This window comes from Nicotiana attenuata, unplaced genomic scaffold (genome assembly GCF_001879085.1).
Source record: "Nicotiana attenuata strain UT unplaced genomic scaffold, NIATTr2, whole genome shotgun sequence".
Lineage (NCBI taxonomy): Eukaryota > Viridiplantae > Streptophyta > Magnoliopsida > Solanales > Solanaceae > Nicotiana > Nicotiana attenuata.
Genome location: NW_017671896.1, coordinates 130,314 through 154,533, shown reverse-complemented (window position 1 = coordinate 154,533; position 24,220 = coordinate 130,314). Strand labels below are relative to the sequence as shown.

At 39.9% G+C, this 24,220-nt stretch overlaps 3 protein-coding genes across 4 annotated transcripts; all 3 read right to left on the bottom strand.

Moving 5' to 3' along the window:
* Positions 1-127: 127 nt before the first annotated feature.
* On the bottom strand, positions 128-6,657 carry LOC109210792 (calcium-dependent protein kinase 20-like). 2 transcript variants are annotated; one of them, XM_019374258.1, is made up of 8 exons: positions 5,536-6,657; positions 3,937-4,080; positions 3,698-3,850; positions 2,620-2,735; positions 2,071-2,238; positions 1,006-1,230; positions 733-843; positions 128-514 (listed from the first exon to the last, which is right to left on the bottom strand). In XM_019374258.1, exons 1-7 carry the CDS (start codon positions 6,347-6,349, stop codon positions 763-765), a joined length of 1,701 nt encoding a protein of 566 aa, XP_019229803.1. In that variant the 5' UTR covers positions 6,350-6,657; the 3' UTR covers positions 128-514; positions 733-762. The 2 variants fall into 2 exon arrangements, with proteins under 2 accessions (XP_019229803.1, XP_019229804.1); XM_019374259.1 differs by having other exon boundaries at positions 128-473.
* Positions 6,658-7,183: 526 nt separating this feature from the next.
* On the bottom strand, positions 7,184-12,094 carry LOC109210788 (binding partner of ACD11 1). The gene is made up of 8 exons (XM_019374255.1): positions 11,976-12,094; positions 11,771-11,877; positions 11,591-11,666; positions 10,292-10,363; positions 10,104-10,166; positions 9,464-9,816; positions 8,304-8,427; positions 7,184-7,568 (listed from the first exon to the last, which is right to left on the bottom strand). The coding sequence occupies exons 1-8, from the start codon at positions 11,979-11,981 to the stop codon at positions 7,548-7,550; spliced, it is 822 nt and encodes a 273-aa protein (XP_019229800.1). The 5' UTR covers positions 11,982-12,094; the 3' UTR covers positions 7,184-7,547.
* A 2,184-nt stretch (positions 12,095-14,278) lies between these two features.
* On the bottom strand, positions 14,279-15,193 carry LOC109210789 (17.8 kDa class I heat shock protein-like). Its single transcript, XM_019374256.1, has 2 exons — positions 14,990-15,193; positions 14,279-14,790 (listed from the first exon to the last, which is right to left on the bottom strand). Exons 1-2 carry the CDS (start codon positions 15,084-15,086, stop codon positions 14,387-14,389), a joined length of 501 nt encoding a protein of 166 aa, XP_019229801.1. The 5' UTR covers positions 15,087-15,193; the 3' UTR covers positions 14,279-14,386.
* Between the last annotated feature and the right edge of the window lie 9,027 nt (positions 15,194-24,220).

The window sequence follows — 24,220 nt, the reverse complement described above, 5'->3', positions numbered from 1 at the left end:
ATTTTTTCTTAAACTTCAGTCAAACTGTGTCACATATATTGAAACAGAAGAAGTATGTTTCACGCAATATGCAAAATTCAATAATAAATGTTCAATAAAGGTAGCTCAAAAGAGAAATAGTAAGGAGTTGAGGAGAAAGGGGAAGAAATAATATTGTGTCTCAAAAGAGAGAAGCCACTACTCGTTACTATAACAAGCAGTTTTAACAAGAGAAGAAGTTAAAGACTCTCCAAAATGTAATTCATTAGTACTATACAAAGAAAGAATGTAATACACATGAAAATTCATCTAAGTGAGTGAAACAAGGCTGATATTATGTCTACGCCTAAAGGTAAGGACAGAAAAGCATTGGGTTTGGACGTAGGACTATCATGCATTACTTGTGCTGAAAATGCAAATTTGATCCAAAGCAATAAAACTGGAGACTCAGCGAAACACCAGAAACTCAAAGTTCATATCTGCTTCCACGGTATCTGCAGTAGTACTTTGTGATCAAATAAAGGGCCTAGCAAGCCTGAAATTAGAATGGGCATGCAGAATAAATTGAAGAAAATAGATAAATTAACAAAGATATAAAATGGGAATGCTAAGATGGAATAAAAGATTTAGCCTTCAGTCTCCAATGCCTGGCTAATCTTTAAAGCAAGTATATATAATGCAATCAAAGCTTCTGTCGCCATGTAATGATAATACAAAAATAACCAATGAGTTAAGGTCAATATCAAGTTTTACCGGATTCTAAGGCCTCCACAATGCCAATGCTCACACTCTTTTGTTACCATTCTTACCAAAACCTGTGTCTTGCATCATTGCTACAAATTCATTGTAATCAATGCGCCCATCCTGAAGAGAAAATAAGCGTAGGAAACTAATTAGTTTGAAGTTTGAGCATTCTTCATTCTCAGTACTATAATCACGTTCTTTTCTATGTTAATCATGCATATTGTGTATCTGAATGGTATTAGAAATAAAACTCTGATCAGAATGATAAGATCACGAGTATACATTATCTTGATCGACTTCACACATAAGTTCTTCCATGGGAATATTGCTCAAACCAAACTTCTCACAAGCCTGTTGGAGCTCTTCCTGTGTAATATATCCACTACCATCTTGATCAAAATATGAAAAGGCGGCATACATGTGATCCTCCTTCTGAACTTTGTTTAGATGGAGCATAGCAGCGATAAACTCGCCATAGTCAATGGTACCACTATTATCCATATCTGCCTGCATTTTTCCACGGAGAAATGAGATAAAATTGCTAAACAAGGATCAGACTTAATGGTTTATTGTTCGAAAGATATAAATGCCTGCAGATGCAATGATGTTCAACATTTTGCTAACCATTTTATTCTATTCAAGATAAAATCTATATATCAGCAAAAAAAGATTACCTCTGAAATTCAATTCGTTACTTCAAACTTCAGGTAGACAATATCAGTGGTTGGTCACTTCAAATAACTTATAAATTTCTCTAACAATTACATTCTTGATTGTTGTGATATGTGTGGTTGAAGCAGGCAAAAAATTTTATTGCTCACTGGGGGAAGTTTACTGAACAGTTACTTATCTTAAGAAACAAAATTGAGCCTTTCTCTATTTTGGCCTTTGTACTGCTCCTCTGGTTTTGCATAAGGATAGTGTTGGGCTAAACTAGCCCAAATACACTCTTAATATGGTGTGATATTGTCCGCTTTGGGCCAAGCCCACACGGTTTTCCCCAAAAGGCCTCACACCATTAAGAGATCCCTACACCTTATATGTAGACTCCCAATCTTTTCAGCTACCAATGTGGGACTTTGTTCGCACACCCAACAGATAGGAATATTTATGCGGTTGGACCTCTAATCAAAAGTTTGGCAGACTCAATGCTGATGTATTATATCTTTCATAATTTCATTAGGGAATGCAACTAAGAGATCAATATTTCTGATACTACACTGCCCTTGGATAATACAAGGGCACAACAAATAATAGGTATAAGGTGTTGTCCTTTGAACAAGAGTAAGGTTATTGAACACAAAAAATAAAAACAAAACCAAAAATGAAAAAGGAACTTTTGCGTACCGCTTGCATTAAACTATTAATTTCTGAATCCTTAAGATTGGCACCCACTTTTTCCAGACCCTTTTTCAGTTCCTCTAGCGTAATATGTCCACTGTTATCTGCGTCTATCATTTTGAACATTTGCTTCAGTCCTGCAATTTCCTCTCCAGACAGATTTTCAGCAATAACCTAAACAAAACAGCTGAACTGGTCAATCACAATAATAAAAGCCTATTATTAGTTGGTAACAGTAATATGAAAGGATATTCTGTTTCTGGTCAAACAACAACTGCGCCTCAATCTCAAACAAGTTACGGTCGGCTACATGAATCACCACTAATCATGTTCCCCGTTTAAATTCATCTCAAGGCAAAATTATACAAATAAAAATGTGAAGTGCTAGAAGTAAAATATTGTGAGACATATATTGGAAACAATTAAACATAAACCATTTTCTTTTTAGAACAGATATAGTTCTAACGTTTGTTTCTACTAAAGATTATTTATCGTCAAAATGAGAAATAACAAATATAAGACCAGTGATCAAAGGTGCCAGGAATTGGAACTTACTCTGATTGCTATCTTCTTTAATTTATTCATTGCAGAAAATTGATTGAGACGAGTAAGAACAGCAGAATCAAGAGGCTTATCTGGAGCAACCCCACCTACACGGACCCACGGGTGACCTGAAATAGATAATAAACAGTCTTTCATTCAATTCAAAGAGCATCCAAATGAACTTAACCAAATATACAGACAGATAAATGGACTTCTTCAGGCCACTGATAAGTTAAGAAACTGTTGAGTTTCTATCAATTTATGAATGCTTTTTCAATTACTATGCCATAGTCTCTATTAATCGATCCATCAAAGAAGGTCAAGTAAAAGGTCAGAATCTCTATTATCCTATCCATCACAGAAGCTCAAAGTACAAGGCCTATCTTCCTCATCTTTCACAATTTTGTTAAACCAATATGGTTGCTAGGCGCGTAGGCCTTCTAATCATGTGTCCAACCTGACCACACTTTAGCAAAACGCTACACCGAAAACAAAGTTGCTCAAACATTAGCTTTAGACGAATTGCAGCTTCTGTCCATCATTTCCTTCCTTTAAATGATCTTATGCTTTGAAGTGTAGAAGTAAATATTGATGTTCAAAATTAACATTGTTTTCTATCTCATGAAAGTCACCTGATGTATAGCCAGAAAGAATGTCCAAACCGTTGAATTTTCTACATCTGGTTTACAGTACAGCGGATGCTGCAATGAGAAAAAGCTAATAAGCCGCGAGCGCGCGACTGCTACCAAGATCCAGTGTTTAATATATTTTTCTTTTGGCATTTCCAGTTTCTCTCACTTAAACTTTGCCCGTATTTCTTCAAAACACATTGGAAAAAAGAAAAACAAAAGAGGATAACAGGAACAACCAATATTTCTGCAACAAATAGAATAACCATTTTAACCATGTTCTAACTTCTACCCTAAGAATGACCTAGGAAGTAGGTCAAAATCTGTTTCAGCAGACAAGTATACAGACTGCACGACCATGTAACGCCGAGAATAAAGGATGAGAAATTTCACCACCAAATACAAAAATACAAAAGGATGCAAGAGATTAAAGGATTGAACTAGTTAATACTGCATCTTACAGAGAACTTCATGAGCTGTCAACCGCTTTTTGGGGTCTCTCGCAAGCATTCTTCTGACCAGATCTTTTGCACTTTCTGATATAGCTGGCCAAGGTTCTGATACTAAGTCAAGTTCCCCTTTCACAATCTGTTCAAATATTCCTTGCTCCGTTTCTGATAGAGATGCATTAGGCAACATGATCAATATATCACGTTAGCTTAAAATTATAGAAACAAATTGTGAAGAAAGAAAATCTCACCATCCCAAAATGGAGGCACACCACTAAGAAGTATATAAATAATGACTCCAGCACTCCAAATATCACATTCTGGACCATAACGCTTCCGCAAGACTTCTGGGGCCACATAGTAAGGGCTTCCAACGACATCGGTGAAGGTTTCACCTGGATGCAAAAAGATTTTAATTCTTGGTCAGTCGTCAGAAAGCAAGTTACAACAGCTAGAAGAAACAGATGACAGCAACAATAAGATCCTGCAATTACATTTAATCATAAATGAATGATAACTATACTACTCCAAGGAAAATTGGATACTTTTCTGCAACTATTGACCCTACTAAACAAAGTAGATACATACAGGGATTTAATGACTACTATATCAGCATTAGATAACTAGGATCCCACAGGGAGTGGGAAGTAAGATTTCATGGGTTGATTTTTTTCGATACTCAGAGTTTTCTACTAGTTTGGAAGGAAATGGGCTCTGCTGGTTTTACAGTAAACAGAAGCTGCACGTGCAAAAATTCTTCAAGCAGCAAATTTCTCACATCCATAGCTTCACAAAATTGATAGCTACAGGGCACAATACCAAGTTTTGTGCTCCTATGAGTGAAGAAAAATATTCCCAATCTGAAATTTATGCAGGTGTTGTAATTATAAGAAAAATGCTCCAAGTAACTAGTCCAACTTAAGAATATGATATACTTGTCTGTATAAATCAATTTTATATTGCATATAGCTTGTGATATTTTAATAAGATTCCAAACCGTATGCCCCAGAATTGAGAAGTTCACTTTCTAGAATAGGCAGCAGAAATGTAGGGAACATATGAAGATGATTTCTCAGTTATTTTAACATCATAGTAACAGGAAATTACAGGCTTTAGTGCCATTAAATAGCAACAGATTTGTCAATGTACAGGATCCCATCTATCTGGAGTAATTCAGGAGATCCAGTCTGCAAGTCCATGATGAGTAACTACGCTATTACAGGTAAAAACTGAATTTATGATGTTAGAAGCATGAGTGAGGAAATGAGGATTTTTGGGGTGTTGATCAAATGTAGTTGCATCTACTTCTTCCTTTGCCCTGATTTGGCATTGAGATTTGAGACCTTGTAAAATCAGTATAAGACTACTAAAAGCTCACAGGAGTAACTTTCAAATTGCAACCTCATTAAAAGGATTTAAAAATTATGTTATATTTTGCATAATAGAGGTTTAAAAGTACAAAAGGCGTCTTTGCTATCTTGAGAAACCAGTTCCAAAACTTATGTATTGTCATCCAAAGGATGCCTAAGAAAGGGTTTCTGATAAAGTCTTAACATACATTGCCGAAAGGTCAACAGAAACTTGTGGAAAGAAAAATAACAAAGGAAGGTCCTCAACAAACTATCACATTCATAAACGGTGGAAAAAGATGATTGAAAAACATCCTTAACTAAAGCTTTAAGTGTGTGTTTAGTCCATATAACACAACTAACAAATGATATGCAAGTTAATCTATTATTGCACGGATGAATTTGAGTTCAACAATTTCCAGTAAGTTCCTGATAGATGACTGATCAAGGGACAAGATTAGCACAAGTACTTAGGGAACTTTGTTTAAGCAGAATAGATACCTGGTCTAAAGAACATAGATAACCCAAAGTCAATGGTCTTTAACGGCGACTCCTCTTGCTCGTTGACAAAAAGGAAGTTCTCAGGTTTGAGGTCCCTATGCATAACTCCCAATGAATGGCATGCTTCTACAACACCTACTATTACTCTTGCAAGTTCAGCAGCCTTCTTCTCTGAATAATGCCCCCTTTTAATAATCCTATCGAAAAGCTCCCCACCAGCACAAAGCTCCATTACGACATGAACAGCAACAGCATCCTCATAAGCCCCAACAATCTGTACAACACTAGGGTGCCCTGCCAAGTGGTGCATTATCTGAATCTCTCTCCTTACATCCTCTATATCCTCATCAGTTGTCAACTTCCTTTTAGCAATTGACTTGCATGCAAATTCCTTTCCTTGAGCTTTGTCCACGCAAAAAAACGTTGTTCCAAATTGCCCTTGTCCTAGTTTCCTTCCTAAAGTATAAATTTCTTTCAAATTGCCTGTTTTTCGTCCCAAAACAGATTCAACTTGAAGCCCTGCACTCAATACTCGCTTAAGATTACTAGACTTGTTTCTTTTCACATCCTCCACTGGCTTATTGGTAACGGTATCATTGCCATTTGCACTGCTGTTTTTATTAGTGTCTTCCACTTTGACACCCTTTTGGGAATTTCTTGATTTGTCATCCTGAGGCTGATCCCCAGGTATCTGAAGATGGGGAGGAGGGGTGCTCTGGACATTAGAGCTAACAGAATCAGAACCTTTTGCTTCTGTCTTTGATGAATCTGCTGAATCTTTGTTCAAAGTGGGTCCCGAGCATGTATTCCCCATCAAAAATTAATAAACGTAAGATATTGCTCAGAATTAAAATCTCAACCTTTGTCGAATCCCAATATTATCCAAACTTGCTTTTATTGATACCATGATCAACATAAATAAATGCACTCAAAGAAAAATATTATAATTTATCAATCTTCAATTTTCCTTGAAACTCAAGAATTCGACCAAAAGTCGGTTTAACATGCGAGAAGAAAGCAAAGAGATTGACCTTATCTTGGAGCTGTCACAAGAAGCTCCAAGAAAAATCAAACCAGAAAATGATTATAGAAATCTGTAGAGAAATGAGGGAAATATTGTTCTCTTTCCTTTTGGGGGGTTGGGGGGGTGGAGGGGGGGGTGGATCAATTTGAGTGGTTTTGATGAAATTCGTTAATTTCGTTGATGATTTGCAGTGTGCCTTTGTGCATGCATGCATGTGTTATGTGTAATAGTGCATTACGGTTCAAAATATTCTACCGCTCGGAGGGTATTTTCTCTTTAATTTATAACGAAACTGATATGAACAATAAAGTTAAATTGTATTACTAAGTGACGAAATGTAGGTCGCATAACATTGACACAAGGATATCTTTTAATTTTAGTTAGAAGAGAGTTGAAAAATTATGGAGGGGTGCTCTGTTACGTACATTGTAAGTATATCCTCTACATTATTACTTTTCGCTTTTTGTTATTGCTTGTAATTAACCATCAATGATCTATTATTGCTACCTCTTTTTTATTGTTAATAATATTTAAGGGTTTTTTCTTGCCAATTAAATAGGGGACTTGGAAGCAATGGCCGAGTCCGGAATTCTGGTAAGGAAATTAAAAAAAAAATAATAATAATAATAATAATAATAATAATAATATGATACTTGGTTTTTGTTTTCTTATACTAAAATTCGGCCTCACCTCACCAAGAAAGATATGATGCCAATACAAGCTCCTAACCTATCGTGACTTGAAAGGCTTACAAACTAAAAAGAATTACACAACCTCGTATTCACCACACCACTCCACAATAAGATGGGAAGAAATAAACCAATGAAAAGAATTACATCACAAATGAAAACTAGCTTGAATTTGGCATTGACGATCAGCAATCTGCATACCGGATCCCTATTTCGCGATGTAAGGAAATAGTTATTGGAATACCAAGCTATTTGACAGAGACGACTTAGCAACTCCAACACAAATTCATATATATGATCTAGGCAACAATAGAAGGATCCTGCAAGACGGAACTTCAGTTTCAGTATACCAGTAATAGTACACTCAATTTGGATCCTGAATACAAACAAGCAAGAATGCAGAAAAAGAACGAAATGGCAAATGGAGGGGGGAGGCATCTAATTTCCAATTCCCATAGAACAAGTGGGAAGATGGCAATGACCTCAGTGATGATGGAGCTTTGAGGTAACCTCAAGGCATCTAATTTCCAATTCCCCTTTGCCAAACAGTAATGAGTCTCCAGAAGAAAATATTGTGTATCTTAGACGTGATATTTTGGCAATAACTACAACAGCAACAAAAAACCTAGTGGAATCCCAAAAGTGGGGTCTGGGGAGTACGCAGACCTTACAAAGGCTGTTATAGACCCTCAGCTCAGGCCAGCATAGACGCAGCAATAAAGCAAAAGAAATATGGTAATGAAAAAGTCATGGAAACAGCAGTAAAAACAGCGAGATAGTAACCAAACCGAAGCAGAAGCAACATCAGATAGTGATAGACATCCAAGAATAAGACAAAATAAGAGTAAACTAAAAGAGCAAAAAGCATATGTCCTCGTTATAACATGACTCTTGATGAAGGTACTCAATATTATCCCACCTATCAGAATATTTCATTTCATATGTTTTACTATTGTTGTTTGTGATCTAAACGATCAGGATAATGAAAATGAATTGATAGACAAAAGGTAGACTTAAAAATTTACAGGAGAGGAGAGAAACGAGGAAAACCATACCTTTGCTGTCAAATTTGACAATGCAAAACTCCATTTTTCTCTTGTTTTTGTACTAGCAACTTGCCCAACTTTAGCTACTTTAGTAAAAGCACCATTCAACCAGGCAGCTCCAGCATTAACATACCTGATCAGCAACAAAATAATGGAAATGTGGAGCTTTAGTAATATTATAATAATAACAACGCTTTTATGCTTTCCACTAGAGTACAAATGGTTAAACCGATCTTCTATTTGGGAGATGCATTATATTTAGTCTATCCCTTTTTTTTAGGAAATGCACGACGATAGGCAAAGTGACTGGCCATACACATTTTTATAAGATGTTTATCACAGAAGATCAAATCAAGATGATCTTTGCCTCCTCAACCAACTGAAGTTTTTGAACTCTGATCCTTCTTCAGCAAGTAAGAGTAACATGCCTAATTTTCAACTTCAACGGTGTATGATCAGTAAGCTATGCAAAACCTAAAAGTTGAAGAATTCATTTTAATAGGGAAAGCTACTAATAATGGTAGCAGGACTCGCAATTTAACAAGAGTTTGAAATTCTTTAAGGAGATGTTACGAGGCCCCCTACTAGATAATGCATAAAATGTAGCAGTAATATTCAAAGCAATGGTTCAATGCCCAATGCTCTCTCAGATGTCAAATCAAGAAATCTGCTGACAAAGCAATCCAAACTCTGCTGTTCAATGAGATAAGATGTAAACCTGACTACAGAAGGGAAATGATAATTGGCAAATCATGGAATGTATAAGAAAACTATTTTTTTTTTCTTTGCTTTTATCAGAATGTTGCGAGGAAAGGAAAATATATGCTGTTCCCTTCACTCAATTTAAGTAAGTGGCCCCAAGGGGGAAAACTGGTAGCCCTCTTGCGCTATTCCTCCTCTTTTAACAAATAAACAAGAGTAGAGAATTGTAAACTTTCCTATTCCTTTCTCTAGTTCAAAATGTAGGGTAATTCAGCTGATATAGCCACTAACAGCATGCACGATTCTCTCAGGAGAATATCTCAGTAAATAGAAGCAAACAAAGAAACAAAAGACAGCAAGTAATAATGTAGAAACACTAAGAACTAACTGTGGCAACAACTACAGAAAAAATTGGCATTGTTAAAATAACTGATTTGAATCACATAAACACTTTAAAGAATCCAGACCTGCTTGATTTGACCGCTGATCCTGTGTCATTCAATTTCCGTTCTGCTGCCATAACTGCAGCCATCGTTTTATCTGACACTTGAAGCCTTTGATCAACAGATTTAACTTTCTCATTTACAACTGAAATTCCAACCGTAAGCTTTTCTGTTAGACCAACTCTTCGGTCAAAGGAAACGACTCTGGCAGATGCAGTGGCTCTTAATTGGTGTCTCTCATCAAATGCCTTGGCTTTATTCACCGCATCTTGTCTGATAGCTAAACCTTTTGCCAACATATTTGAGACAACATCTTGTGCTTTGCTGATATATACTTTCCCATTCACCCTTGCATTGCTAGGAGAAGTAGGTTTGGCCTGCTAACAGAGACAAGTGATCAAGAGATGATACAAGTAACGCAGAATATTATAAAGCCGAAAAGAGCCAACAATAAATACAGAGGCAAAAACAAATATATGCCTGCAAAGTGCATCGAAGGACAAATCATAATACATGAATCCTACACCACAAAATACTTGCATATGGTTCTTCCATATCTAAAAGCTCTCTTAGAGACAGCAACTTTTATGATCTTGTGGGCAAAATATGCCCAACATTTTAATAACTCAAAAGAAGAATTACCCAGCTTTATTTACTTTGTTACCTCAGCAAGTGGAGAGGAACTTTCTCCGGCCACATTCACTGCATTATCAACTATCCTGACTTCCTGTGAGCAATGAGTAGACTACATAAATTTCCAATATAGGTATTTCTAAATTATTATATGTCCGTAACTGATTTTTGCAATTATATGTTGAGAGATAACACTTCCACACTTGTCTATGTAGTTACCCGAGTCTCGGATGGTGGAACATAGTTTTCTGCCCGAGTAATATTTACAATCTGATCCACTATGGTTGCTCCCTGCAAAATGAGTAGAACTGTAAGGGTACTCAATCCTGCAAACAAGCAATTCTAACAAATCAGTAGCAGTGAATATACATAAAACGAATTTCCATGTGCTGTATTAGCTTCCGAAGAATAATGGCATATCAAATTTTTGATGTACTATAGCATTTGTTCTCTATATTGAAATCAAGCAACTTCAGAACATTGTAGAGTAGGCATCATTAATCACTGGACAAAAGTAACAAGCAGATTAGGGGAGGTTGTCATATACTCATCATATTTCACAAAGATTGTTTCCTCTTGATAAGTAAGGTAAATTTTATAAATGGAAAGGACAGCACTAAGAAAGTGCGTCTAAATTTACATATTGTGCAACTCCCCAATCCTATCTAACAAAGAGTCAACATCATTTACATAGGCCAAGTTGATATATTTCATAAAGATTTTATATACAAGAATTAATTACATTGTCAAGTTATTTAAAACCCAAATACAAATATAGGTAACAGTTGGAAAATTTGTAAACTGTTGAATTTCCAAAGAAATGCTGAAAAACACACTGATGTATAGTTGAGCCTACATTCCATGTTTAGTGGCGAAACCTACCTGTACTTTCTCCATCAGACAAAAGATTAGCAAAAGAAAACAGAATCAGATTTATTATCTACACCTCCTTAAATTTCCATGGGTTAATGATGCTACACAAGGTCATACTTCGCATAAAGATCTATCTGTCATAATCTGCACACATTATTCGACTCTAATCAACTGTCCCTGTAGTGCTGCTAAATCATTTATTGCACCAACATAGAAAGGATTTAACAGTTTAAAAGAAAATTACACTCTCGATTTAGTTTAACAGGTTATAGCAAGTTTGTTACCATTTTATTCAAGCTACCAATAAATGCTTATTGAAGGGGCGCCTTGGCACCATGGTAAAAACTGTCAGCCGTGTGACAAGGAGGTCACCAGTTCAAGCCGCGGAAATAGCCTCTTGCAGAAACCGCAAGGTAAGAGCCAATACGGTCCGGCCCTTCTCCGGACGCAGCACATAGAGGGAGCTTAGTGCACCTGGTTGCCCTCTTTTTACCAATAAAATGCTTATTATAAAGAGTTACATGTACATGGTAGAGTAATTGTACACCGCAGTGGTTATAAAAAACTCATGTACGAATAGCTTGAAAGATAAAAACATACACGGTTCAGCAAATATAGACTATAAGTTAAGAAAATGAAAATTACCGACAACAACAAGGCAATTTCAAGCGCTTTCGGATCTTTAAACGTAACAAACGCAGTCTTCGATTGTCCTTGTTCTCTGCACTCCACACCAAAATTAGTCAAAAAAGGAACACTTGAACAATATACTGTTTAAAGTGTTTAAACCTCACGAAATATTGCAGAAAAGGTGAAGCTACTCACCGCTGAATCTCAATGCGCTCAATCTCGCCGGAAAACGAGAAGAACTCGCGAACTTCTCTTTCGGTCGCCAGATCTGATACATTACCTACCCGTACTGTTCTTACCTCCTAAAAGTACATAAATTAACCAGGAAAAAGTTAAATAATTCAGTTTACAGTGAAAAAAGAAGAAAATTCAAGTCCCGCCATGAAAATGGAAAACTTACCTGCATTGTCTTTAAAATCTCTCTCTCTCTCTCTCTCAGCTTTTCGTTGTGTTTGCTTAATGTGCAAGTGGGAAGAGAAGATATAATAAATGTGATGAGCTGAACAGGAATGTGACAGCGGAGAATGTAACTGTTATAGTTGGAGTTCCAAGATGATTAATTAAACTGCCCTGATTTTTGCCTAAAATATCGGTTTTGACATTTACTTTGCTAATTATTGAAGATTCCGTCTAATGTTGTTTTGATGGTCAAAGTTGAGTGTATTAGAATACGTATTCCGAAAGTCTTGTTTACGTAGGATTTAGGAACAAATTACAATTGAGTTCCCCTCTTTTGCTTTCAATCCACATTTACCTGTTTGGTTCACGAGTTGTACACTTTCTCCCTCTCTTAATCCACTCAAGGTATTTGCTTTTTGAGGGGATAAAGACAAGATTATCGAAATAACCTTTAAAGTTGTGATTACTTTTTATTTGACATCTCAATTAGGACTGCTAACCACTAAACACCTTTGGTACATCCAATATGTGTCTATTAAGCATCATGTATCCAAGATGTGACACAAAAAGTTACTTTCACCGGAAGTTGAACGTGTAAATATTTAAATATAGTATTTTTTTTCCTTTTTTTCTTAATCTTCTTCTTTATCTCATCTGCGTCGTCACTACCTCTCCACCATTTGTTGGACAATACAAACTGCCCTGAAATCAATATATAGCCTCACTTCTTCCCTCAAATTCATTCGCCAGAAGAATCATCCACACAAACAACTTCCAACTTCTAACTAGCGCGAATTATTATTATTAGAAAAAACCGTAGGTATGACCGAAAATATGATCAGAAGATACAATCTAAGCCTCGAGACTAACATGAAGAATAGCTTTAAAAAGATGGCAACTTTAAGGTTACGGGTAGCAGAAGAGTATCCATTAGATATAACAAAGCAAATATCATAGAAAGAAAGAACTCAAATCGCATTGTTGCAGCAATTCAAGCTCTATATGACCCACCATTTTCTTTTCACTTGATACGATATCCCTTTATTTTCTATGACCGCTGAAACCTTATAACAACTTTAAAAAAAAAAGGAGAAAATTGCCATTTTCCTCTGTTGACCAGTATTCATTGTTATTACATATGCTCTAACAGTGATGATATGATGGGTGTCATGTTTGTTGAAGAGCCAATGAGGCAGAAGAAGCGGAGGTGGCTCCATCAATATGGTTACGAAGGTGAGGAGGCCGGAGGTAAGAAAAGACAGATCGGAGGTGATGATTATTATTAAATTCAAGTTGCTTTGTTTTAACTGATATGGCTTTTTCCGTTAGTTACATAGCTACATTAGTCGAGCTTTGAACCTCACACACTTATCTTCTCGTATTCAAGTGGAACATTTTAGATATACCTTATGTGTCTAATGGGTAACAATCTTAGTTGATGTCTCAAAATAGCAAGTGTTGAAAACTTTACGGGGCTATTTGGACAAAAACAATCATTGCCAAAACATGTCTATAAGATAAGACAAAGGAGAGTATTTGTTTTACACTTTAATGAGATGATAAAGCTGGCATTAGCAGGCCTAAATCTTCTCTCAATTTTCCAAAGTAGGAGTGCTGATTCTTTATTCTTTTCTTGTTTTTGAATTTTGTCAAACGTCTATTGCCCTCAAAAATAACTTTGGGTGCGCCGACATGACAGGACTTGAGTTGGACTATGGGGCCTCTTTTTGTCCCCCTTCCCTTATCCGCCATGAGTGGGCACTAATTTCTCTTTCAGACTGGCCAAAATTTCGTCTTCCCCTTATATATTAAAATTTTATAATATTAAATATATCATAATATTTATATATGGTTATACAATCTCTAAAATTTATGATTTGAACAAGTCATAATATTTATATAACTATAAAAGCTTCTCAATAAAAAAAATATGTGAAAGTATCAAATTTTTTAGAACGAACTAATAGGAAATAATGCTAAATTAAGTGGCACGGAGAGAGTAGTAGATAGCATCTTGTTTTCAGGTTTCAACTCTACTCTCTCCATCCTAAATAACATAATTACTCTTTGTAAATAATTATTTTTGGCGTAATTTTCTGAAATAAATTTTGTGTTTTACATTTTTTTACCAAGTGGTGTTTTCTTTTATGTAGTCTAGAAAATATATAAATTATGTTTTCAAAGACAAGTTAAAATTATGTTCGCATATAAGATAAGAAATAAGTTAATTCTGCTCTTGTATGTAAAAATAATTGAGTTATCTTATTGGAACAAAAGGCCTTACGTAATAATAAGAAAATCAAATGGAAAAGTTATAAACTTAATTAATTCGCTGTGGACCTCTTTGTGTTTGTCCTTAATTGTATACTCTTACATTCTTGTTTAGGTTATAATACAACAAATTAAAGTTAATTAGTCTTCAACAATTGTAGACCTATAAATATAGTAAGCAAATCCAGAGAGAGCAGAAACTACAACCACGATAGCTGCAATACTAATGGCCACCTTTTTGAATTTCCTGAATCTTGAATTCTTTGATATTTGCTTCCCTACTTCCATTTCCATGGATTTTGTTGCTTTATATTCTTCCTTAAAACTTCCATTAGTTGAAGCAGCTGTAACTTTCTTTGGCAATGTAATTTTGAGAACACTTTTTTCAAAGTTTGCTTTTATCTCATCTGTGTTATGGTCCTTCGATACTGGAATTTCTTTGAAAAACTTTATCCTGGTTCGGTTCTGTACTCGGCGATCTCCTGAGATTTTTAAAACTCCAAAATTGCTAATTTGTACCTTCAAACCTTCTTTATCCTTGAATTCTTGAATGCAAAGTAAAAATAAATAAGTGTGCAGTCACATCGTCATACTAAATAAAAGTTTATCAAAAGAGGGGAATGCCAATGACATTAAAAGATTTATACAGCATTGCATATCATGATTTAATTTTATACCCCAAGTTTCTCAAGTATTTTATTTCTATTTTTCAGTAGTTCTAGATATTAAAACATTATTCCTTACTTGGGAGATGGACCAAGAGAACATCAAATCCTTCTTCATGTTGCCACTCACATGATGGCTCAAAATGACCTTCTAATGCTCCATCTTCTGTTTCCATTAAGGCAATATTTCTTCTGATTTTATATCTTAAATTAATGCTTCCAATCAATGGCTTTAAGATGCTACTCTCCCATTCTCTTATACATATATATATAGGGCAAAGATGGTACAAGATATGAAGCAAAATGGGAAGGGAATGTATTCCATTTTTGTTTCTGATGGTTTTCGTTTTGAGTTACTTTGCCGTTTCCCTAGATTCTTGCTCATAACACATGATGAGTTCCAAAGCAATGAAAAGTTCCATATTTACTTCCTATGTTACTTGCTTTAATCTTAAAAAATTATTTATTTCTCACAATGTATAGAAATTTAGTTACTGACTTCTATTTATATTGACTTATACTGTACATAATTAAATGATAAATAGAGGTAAATGTCATATATATTTTACAACAATAGTTAAGTGATAAACCTACATATATGACTGTATAGGGTCAAATTTGACCCTCAGCATCTCTACGCCAGTGGGTACGCCCAATGAGTGTACGCCGACTAACGTAGCGGGTGCGACTCGGACGTGGGGACAAAAGCGACATCGTTTAGGACTCAGTGTCTGCACTAGGGAGACGTTACCTGTCTTTGTAACTTTTTGATTCTTTCGAGGAAGGTCTCTTATTATATAAAGGAGACCTTCACATTGTAAAGGGGGGATTCTGATCTAATACAACTCTCTCATTTTCTGGCTTTCTCTCTCTATCTCTACCTCAAACGAACATATCTTACTGAGTTCATATTATCACTTTGCAATACTAGATCTACAACAATAATATCATCTTTGCATCTCTAGGTTTATTATATTTGATTACGATTTACCCTTTTCTTACTTTTGATTATTTTCTAGCTTACAAAGTATTGTTAACTTTTGAGCCAAACAATTTGGCGCCGTCTGTGGGGATTTCGAGAATCAAAACCATAGTATCCACCTAGAGATCAACCAACTACCACTCTCTACACCACCCAAAAATAGAAAATGGCCGAAAATAACACCAGATCGAAAGCTATATTGGGTGTCACTACCAATCTCCTTGGCCCTCTCAACGAGGCCAGTGACAATGGCATCCTGAATGCAACCCCTAGCATCACACCGGGTGCAGAGATCTCACCTTCCCCATCCGAAGGTCTGACGATCTTGCACGAAAAAGGAGCTTCCACATATGCGGCTACGGAAGCACCCTCAGCGGTCAAGGAGCTACTGGAAAGATGGCTAACAAGCACTCTAAGTGGCTTGGTTGAGAGGTCACCACAAAGTAACATCGGGTGTACACCAACGGTAGGTACCACTGCTGCCGTGGGTGAACCGGAAGTTGCACTAGCGAATAACAAACCCATCGAGACACAGAACAACGTTAGCACGCTAACAGCCATCCTAAAGAAGATGGAAGAAATGGAAAATGAAAACAAGGCGCTCCGCGGTCAGATGAAGGAACATCAGGAGAGGGTCGACAAGATCCCCGGTGCTCCCAAGTTGCTACCAAAACGCGACGTGGGAAGGTTCGTTGGACAACCATACACTGAAGAAGCTTCCCCTCACTCCACCCCAAAAACCTTCAAGATGCCACCCTACTTGAGGGTATATGACGGAACCACAGATCCCGAGGATCATCTGATCCACCACGTCACCGCTGTGAAGGGCAACGACCTACCGAAAGAACAGGTACCGTCGGTACTGCTGAAAAAGTTTGGCGAGACGTTGACAGGAGGGGCCTTAACATGGTACTCTCAGCTACCGGCTAAGGCAATATCAACGTTCGAGGAAATGGCGGATAAGTTCGTCACAGCCCATGCAGGCGCGAAGAAAGCGGAGGCCAGGGTCAACGACATCTTCGCCGTCAGGCAAACCACAGGAGAGGGACTCAGGGACTTCCTGGCAAGGTTTAACAGGGTAAGGATGAGTCTACCAAACGTATCGGAAGGTATGGCAGTCGCCGCTTTCCAGAACGGGCTAAGCAGGGATGGTTCGAGGGCAACCAAGAAGCTGCTGAGCCGCCTCATGAAATATCCCCCTACCACATGGGAGGAAATCCACAACGCCTATACGAGCGGACGAGGACGATCTTAATGGGCCGACCCAACGGCTAACAGCGATACACTCAGAAACGAGGAGAGATCGACGGAACGAAGGACGACGAGAACAACTTCCCCGCTCCAACAGAGATCGACATCAGCCATACACCAGATTCTCCCATCCGCCACCAAGGCACACAGACGCGCTACAGCGACACGTCGCCCCACTCCGAAACGAAAGAGGTACGCCCCCTTTATTAACCGCCCATAACTTTTGTGTATCTCCCTCAGAAATAGTGTACGCACTGGAGAAGCTGGGCACCAAGGTGCAGTGGCCGCAGAAGATGAAATCAGACCCTGCCACAAGGAAATCAAACGCCCTATATGAGTTCCATCAGGAACAGGGACACAAAACCGAAGACTGCATAGGCCTACGGCAAGAGGTGGTCAGGATGCTGAACCAGGGATACCTGAGGGAGTTACTCAGTGACACGAGAACAACCCCACGGGCCGCCGAAGCCACCTTCCCCAGCGCGCACGATAAACATGATCGTCGGAGGCGGCAACGAGTCAGTGATCAATCACGTCAAGTTCGCCACCACACACAGGCTAAAGCGGACCATCGCCCATGAACGGTATGACGACTTCGAAGATAGTATCACCTTCGATAAGTCTGATGCCGACGGTTTGTCTTTCCCTCATTATGATGCTTTAGTTATCACTTTACGTATCGCTGATACGGATGTTAAAAGAGTCATCATCGATGACGGAAGCGGAGCCTGTATTATCCACCCAAGGGTCCTCGTACAAATGGGACTCGAGGATAGGGTAATACCGCGCTGCATAACACTAACCGGTTTTAACAATGCAGTGGAACGGACATCTGGAGAAATAGCTCTGCCCGTCTTAGCGGGAGGAGTCACGCTGGAAACAACTTTCCACGTGATGAACCAAGAAACGGCGTACAACGTCATCATAGGACGCCCGTGGATACACGCCATGCGAGCGATCCCTTCAAGCCTCTACCAAGTGATCAAATTCTCTACCCCATGGGGAGTATTCAGTATTCGAGACGAGCCACGCACCACACAAGAATGCTACAAAATAGCCCAAGACTGCGCCCACACCCAACAGCTAAAGGGGGCGAGCGCGGAGGCATAGCAATTAGCCGTGTCGGGGACTAAGGTCAACCCGACAACAGACGCCATCAAAGACCCCGACGTCGTGGAGGCCTGTAAAGCAACGGTCGAAGAACTCAACCCAGTCCAATTGGACGAAACCAATCTTGCGAAGAAAGCCTATATCGGGTACGGTCTCGCCAACCCAAGTAAGTATTGTGAATTCTTAACTAACCATGCGGATTTGTTCGCCTTTTCCCATTCAGATATGCCGGGAATCCCGCGAGACATCGCCACCCACAAGCTGAATGTCGATCCACTACATCCGCCCGTGCGACAGATGAGGAGAAAATTCAACGCCGCTATCAATGAAGCGGTCAGTAAGGAAGTAGACGAGTTACTGGCCAACGGCTCCATTAGAGAATCAAAGTACCCCCAGTGGGTCGCCAATGTCGTCATGGTCAAAAAGAAAAACAGGAAGTGGAGAATGTGTGTGGATTTCACTGGTCTGAACAAAGCATGCCCAAAGGATTCATTCCCACTACCCCACATCGACCAACTGATCGACGCCACTGCAGGACATGAACTACTGAGCTTCCTAGACGCCTACTCCGGCTACAATCAGATCATGATGGCCGAGGAGGACCAAGAGAAGACAACTTTCATCACCCACCAAGGGACTTACTGCTACAAGGTAATGCCCTTCGGGCTCAAAAATGCAGGGGCTACGTACCAGAGGCTGGTCACCAAAATGTTCAAAGAGCAGCTCGGTAAGACTATGGAAGTCTATATCGACGACATGCTGGTAAAGTCGACAAGAAAAGAGGACCACATCGACCATCTGAAAGAAACCTTCGAGATATTGAGAAGGTACGGGATGAAACTGAACCCCGAGAAATGCGCCTTTGGCGTGGCATCAGGAAAATTCTTAGGGTTTCTCGTATCACAACGAGGTATCGAAGTCAATCCAGATCAGATCAAGGCGATAGACGCAATACCCGAGATACTGAACAGCAAAAAGCAGGTGCAAAAGCTGACGGGGCGAATAGCCGCCTTGTCTAGGTTCATCTCACGGTCCTCCGACAGATGCCATAAGTTTTTCAATGTGCTGAGAAAGGACAACGGGTTACAGTGGAATGAGGGATGCGTTGAGGCCTTAAGAAAATTGAAAGCGTGCCTATCCTCACAAACACTGCTGGCCAAAGCAAATCCAGGCGAGCCCCTGCTGGTATATTTGGTCGTATCCGAGGTCGCCGTCAGCGCAGTCCTAGTTCGTGAAAACGAAGGTACACAATCTCCTATTTACTATATTAGCAAAACCTTAGTGGACGCCGAAACACGGTATCCACACCTTGAAAAATTAGCTTTCGCATTGGTCGTAGTTTCACGGAAGCTCCGACCCTATTTCCAATGCCACCCCATAAAAGTAGTGACGACCTTCCCCTTAAGAAGTATCCTACACAAGCCTGAGTTATCAGGCAGACTCGCCAGATGGGCCATAGAGCTCAGTGAGCACGATATCTCGTATCATCCAAGAAACGCCATCAAGTCGCAAGTACTTGCCGACTTCATAGCCGACTTCAGCGCAGAGATACTACCAGAGGCGGAATTAGAGGCACGCCATGCCCCCTCCAACGCCGACCTATGGACTCTTTACACTGATGGCGCCGCTAACGCCTCGGGATCGGGACTGGGACTCGTTCTCGAGGTCCCCACGGGCGAAACAATTCGCCAGTCCATACGATGCCCCGAGATGACTAACAACGAAGCCGAGTACGAGGCTGTTATTGCAGGTTTGAAACTAGCCATCAAGTATGGAGCTCGACGACTCGTTCTCCATTGCGACTCTCAACTCGTGGTGAACCAGGTCACCGGGACTTACCAAATCAAGGACGCAGAGGTTACAAAAATNTTGAGGACTTCAATCTCAGCCGCCTTGGCATCGAGTTCGGTGGTCATAGCGGCAACCTTGATACCGCAAATCAGCAGCTTCCGCCGCACCCCACGACCAACCTCCAACTCTTCTTCCTTAGACTGGAGAAGAGTCTCCAGCTCAATGTTCCGAGCCAGGGCGGTCATCAGCTGCTCGTCGATCTGCTCCAACTCGGCCACCCTCCGTTTCAACTGGGCCTCCGACTGCTCCAAACCCTCACGGAAAACCCGAAATTCCGGGTCCTGCTTGAGTAGGTCCGCCAGCACCTGATGCTTGACGCGGCACCGCCGATATTTCTTTACCACCTTGTTAAAGGTGGCTACCTTCCTTTGCGCTCGCCGCCCCCTCTTTACCTCCAAGATAAGAGTCTAAAAAAGAGGAAAAGGAGGAAAGTCAAGTCAGTATGCATCAAAATTTACTTTACGGTACATGAAGAAAATCGAAAAATACCTGCAAGGCCGCGCCGGCAACCCTCCGGGATAGTTCCCCGTCGCTAACCCCTTTTAATATTTCACGCTCAGCGGCCGCACACAGCAGGGTCATATCCGTTGCGGCCTGCTTGCTGTGTTGCAACAGGTTGTACCCTCCTAAGATCAGAATTCGGCGGTTGAATCTACCTGCCGTCATCCCCACACGGGCCGGACCCCGCGTTAACGCATCTGCATCCGCCTGGGTGGCCTTAGGGCCCACCCTCTCGGTATCATCACCCGCTTCTCCAACGGCAGCCGACGAGCCGCTCTCCGGAATGCGTGTTGGGCTGGCGTCAAGAACCGCCCCCCTTGGGGAGCCGACCTCCCGGAACGGATGGCATCTGCCATAAAAACTGGCCTTGACTCCCGATGGGGCTCGCTCGCCCCCTCGTCTTCTGTGGCTATCCCCTTGCCGGTTATCAACCGACGTCTTTTCCTTTCCGGCGGCTCCTCGCTCTTAGAAGTCTCCTCCACAGCCCGTGGGGATGGCATTGAAGGAGTCGCTCCCCTCGTGGACGCCGCTACGAGCAGCGGTTGAGGAACCTCCGCACCGCCATCACTGGGCGAACCACAGGGTATGTATCCGTCTTCAGAATCAGTCCCCGCCCCAGGTGAGGTGACGACACTCTTTTTCTTCTTCTTAGGGGCGCTCCGACCTGCCAACGCGAATAAGTCAGGTAACAAGAACGTAGGGAACTCCCACACCATAGCCAAAGAATTACCTGACGGGCCGTACTGTTGAAGAAATGCAGCCCAGGTACGGCATTCCTCCGCATAAGGTATTATTTTTTCCACCCATGATTTAATGTCATCAGTGAATTGGGGTGGAGAAGCCCTTGCTGCGAATAAAAAAGGGAGAAAAGCAAAGAAATCACAATGGTCGTATGGTCAAAAGCGCAAGCAGTCCTGAATTCTACGAGTAGAAATACTTACGTTCTGGATTCCATCTTTCCGGGAACCCTTCGGGATTTGACACCAGGTGCTCCGTCCTGATGTAGAAATATTTACGCCAAAAGCGGCGGTTGGGCTTATCATCGGCTTTAACAACCAAGCCCCTTGTGCCACGACCTTTTAACTGCAGCATGGTACCCCTCAGGTAACCAGGGCTGAATAACTGTAAGAGGTGGTGAACCGAGACGTTGCACTTAGCCCTGGCCACATAAGTGGTCATGATGCGGCACACCTTCAAGGTGTAAGGAGTGAGCTGAGCCGGACACACATTGTAAAAACGGCAAAGCTCCTCCATCAGAGGGCAGATTGGAATATTGTAACCGATCAAGAACGGGTACTCATAGAATGTGCAATATCCAGGCTGGTGCACATTGGCATAGTCCTCCTGGCCGGAACCATTTCCACGTGGTCCGGAATATGGTGCGTCTCTCGAAGATCATCTAAATGGGATTGTAATAAAATGCTGTGCTCCCAGGGAAGGTCTGGGCTTTTAGTCGGAAAATTCCTGCGAACATGCATCTCCTTCGGAAGGACGTTGTCTACACTGAGAGGAACAAGGGCCTTCTCCGCCTTTTCCCCTCCACCACCGGAAGATGGCGGAACCCTAGACGGGGCATTATCTTTGGCCTTTTTACTACTATGTCCACGTTTTGTCATGATTATACTACGTATGAAACGAAGCACTGACGATAGGAAGTGTGGTTTCGACAGAAGTGGGAGGGTCCCTCACGAAATAACGGTTACAGGAAAGAAAGACAAAGGAGTAGATCAGAAAATGCTTTTCGAAGGCTTGAAAGTTGAATCGAATCGAACCTCTCTCCTACTTATAGGGATAAGTTGCGCAGAAATCGAAGAGTCATGATTCAAAACGTGCGCGGGAAACCAAAATGTCACATCATCCTCTGAACCGCCTCGGGGGCAAATATAATAATGATGCATACAGGCGATGACGTCATTCCAAAAAGGAAGCCGCGCGTCAGTGGCTCAACAACGTCATATATTTTACCCCATTCATATTGTGCCCCTGGTCGAGGTCAAATTCTCCTAAGCCGAGGTTCGCATTTCCGCCCATCGAAGACGCCCACCGAATGCGTCTCCAACGAGCGGAGGGACTAACTGTATAGGGTCAAATTTGACCCTCAGCATCTCTACGCCAGTGGGTACGCCCAGTGAGTGTACGCCGACTAACATAGCGGGTGCGACTCGGACGTGGGGACAAAAGCGACATCGTTTAGGACTTAGTGTCTGCACTAGGGAGACGTTACCTGTCTTTGTAACTTTTTGATTCTTTCGAGGAAGGTCTCTTATTATATAAAGGAGACCTTCACATTGTAAAGGGGGGATTCTGATCTAATACAACTCTCTCATTTTCTGGCTTTCTCTCTCTATCTCTACCTCAAACGAACATATCTTACCGAGTTCATATTATCACTTTGCAATACTAGATCTACAACAATAATATCATCTTTGCATCTCTAGGTTTATTATATTTGATTACGATTTACCCTTTTCTTACTTTTGATTGTTTTCTAGCTTACAAAGTATTGTTAACTTTTGAGCCAAACAATGACATTACTTTGATGCATCTAAATTGTGTGCATGGGTTAACGTTTCTAGTTTTTCATTTGTATTAAATCATTTTATTAGCATCTTCGGGGGTCGTTTGGTTGGGAAACAAGTTATCTCATGATTTATAATTATTCCAGGATTAGTTATCCCGGATTGTTATCCACCCTCCCATAGAGATAAAAATATATAACACTACAATCCCGGGATATCTAATTCCCGGACCAGTTATACCATGATTTTATCTCAATCAAACGTGAGATAAAACTCATCTCAAATTTAATCGCGTGATTAATTATTCATTATCGTACCAAACTAGCAAGAGTGAAGCAATTGTAAGCTGATAGAAGGCAAATATTGAACTGACTAGAATTACTCTTCTGATTACTGAAAATCTTTCTTCATATATTGAAGTCTACATGATTCTACCAATCTTAGATGAAAAATCTTCATTATTTCAGTGTTTCTCTCAAGTAAGCTTGACATAGCTATTAATTGCTAGAAAACTTTAACTAGCACATTGATCAGTGAACAGATAAATTCAAGCCAAGATCAAATATAGTGGAGCTCGAGGAGTGATCAATTACTACTGCTCATAAATCTAACTATGTGAGTGAAATTGTATGTACCTTTTTGCTCATGGATACAAATCATTTCATCTAATCCAAATTCAAAAATAACACCGATGTAACTAAAGCTTAAGTGCTTTTAAACATATTTTAACTAATTTTTCATTTTGTTTATTTTGACAACAAAATAGGAAAAAAATAAAATGCCTAATTGATAGAGATAGAGAAAGCACCGTAAGAGTCAATTAGCGAGATTTTAGGACAATACAATAATAACTGTATATTTATGTTACGACAGAGAAATACTTATCTCATGATGTGAGATAAAAATTTAAGGAAAGCAATTAAAGTATTTCTTGCAAGTTTTCAAATTAACAAAGGAAAGAATTTCAGCACTTGAGGTTTCACAAATAAAAATTTCAAAGCCCATTACCACCAGTATAGTGTAGGAAAAATTACACGGCGTATTAAACATTTATATTGTATTTACTATTCGTAGTTATACTTTCAGCAAATTTATC

What these genes read in the sequence shown, in the direction of transcription:
- LOC109210789 (XM_019374256.1), bottom strand. Translation starts at nt 15,086, where the DNA reads ATGGAAACAGAAGATGGAGCATTAGAAGGTCATTTTGAGCCATCATGT. An exon ending in TCTCTTGGTCCATCTCCCAA is followed by an intron (nt 14,791 to 14,989) that starts GTAAGGAATAAT and finishes TTTGCATTCAAG; the next exon opens with AATTCAAGGATAAAGAAGGT.
- LOC109210792 (XM_019374258.1), bottom strand. Translation starts at nt 6,349, where the DNA reads ATGGGGAATACATGCTCGGGACCCACTTTGAACAAAGATTCAGCAGAT. An exon ending in TGTGCCTCCATTTTGGGATG is followed by an intron (nt 3,851 to 3,936) that starts GTGAGATTTTCT and finishes CATCTCTATCAG; the next exon opens with AAACGGAGCAAGGAATATTT. An exon ending in TAAAGAAGATAGCAATCAGA is followed by an intron (nt 2,239 to 2,619) that starts GTAAGTTCCAAT and finishes TGTTTTGTTTAG; the next exon opens with GTTATTGCTGAAAATCTGTC.
- LOC109210788 (XM_019374255.1), bottom strand. An exon ending in TTCCACCATCCGAGACTCGG is followed by an intron (nt 10,167 to 10,291) that starts GTAACTACATAG and finishes CATTGCTCACAG; the next exon opens with GAAGTCAGGATAGTTGATAA. An exon ending in TGTCAAATTTGACAGCAAAG is followed by an intron (nt 7,569 to 8,303) that starts GTATGGTTTTCC and finishes TCCGTCTTGCAG; the next exon opens with GATCCTTCTATTGTTGCCTA.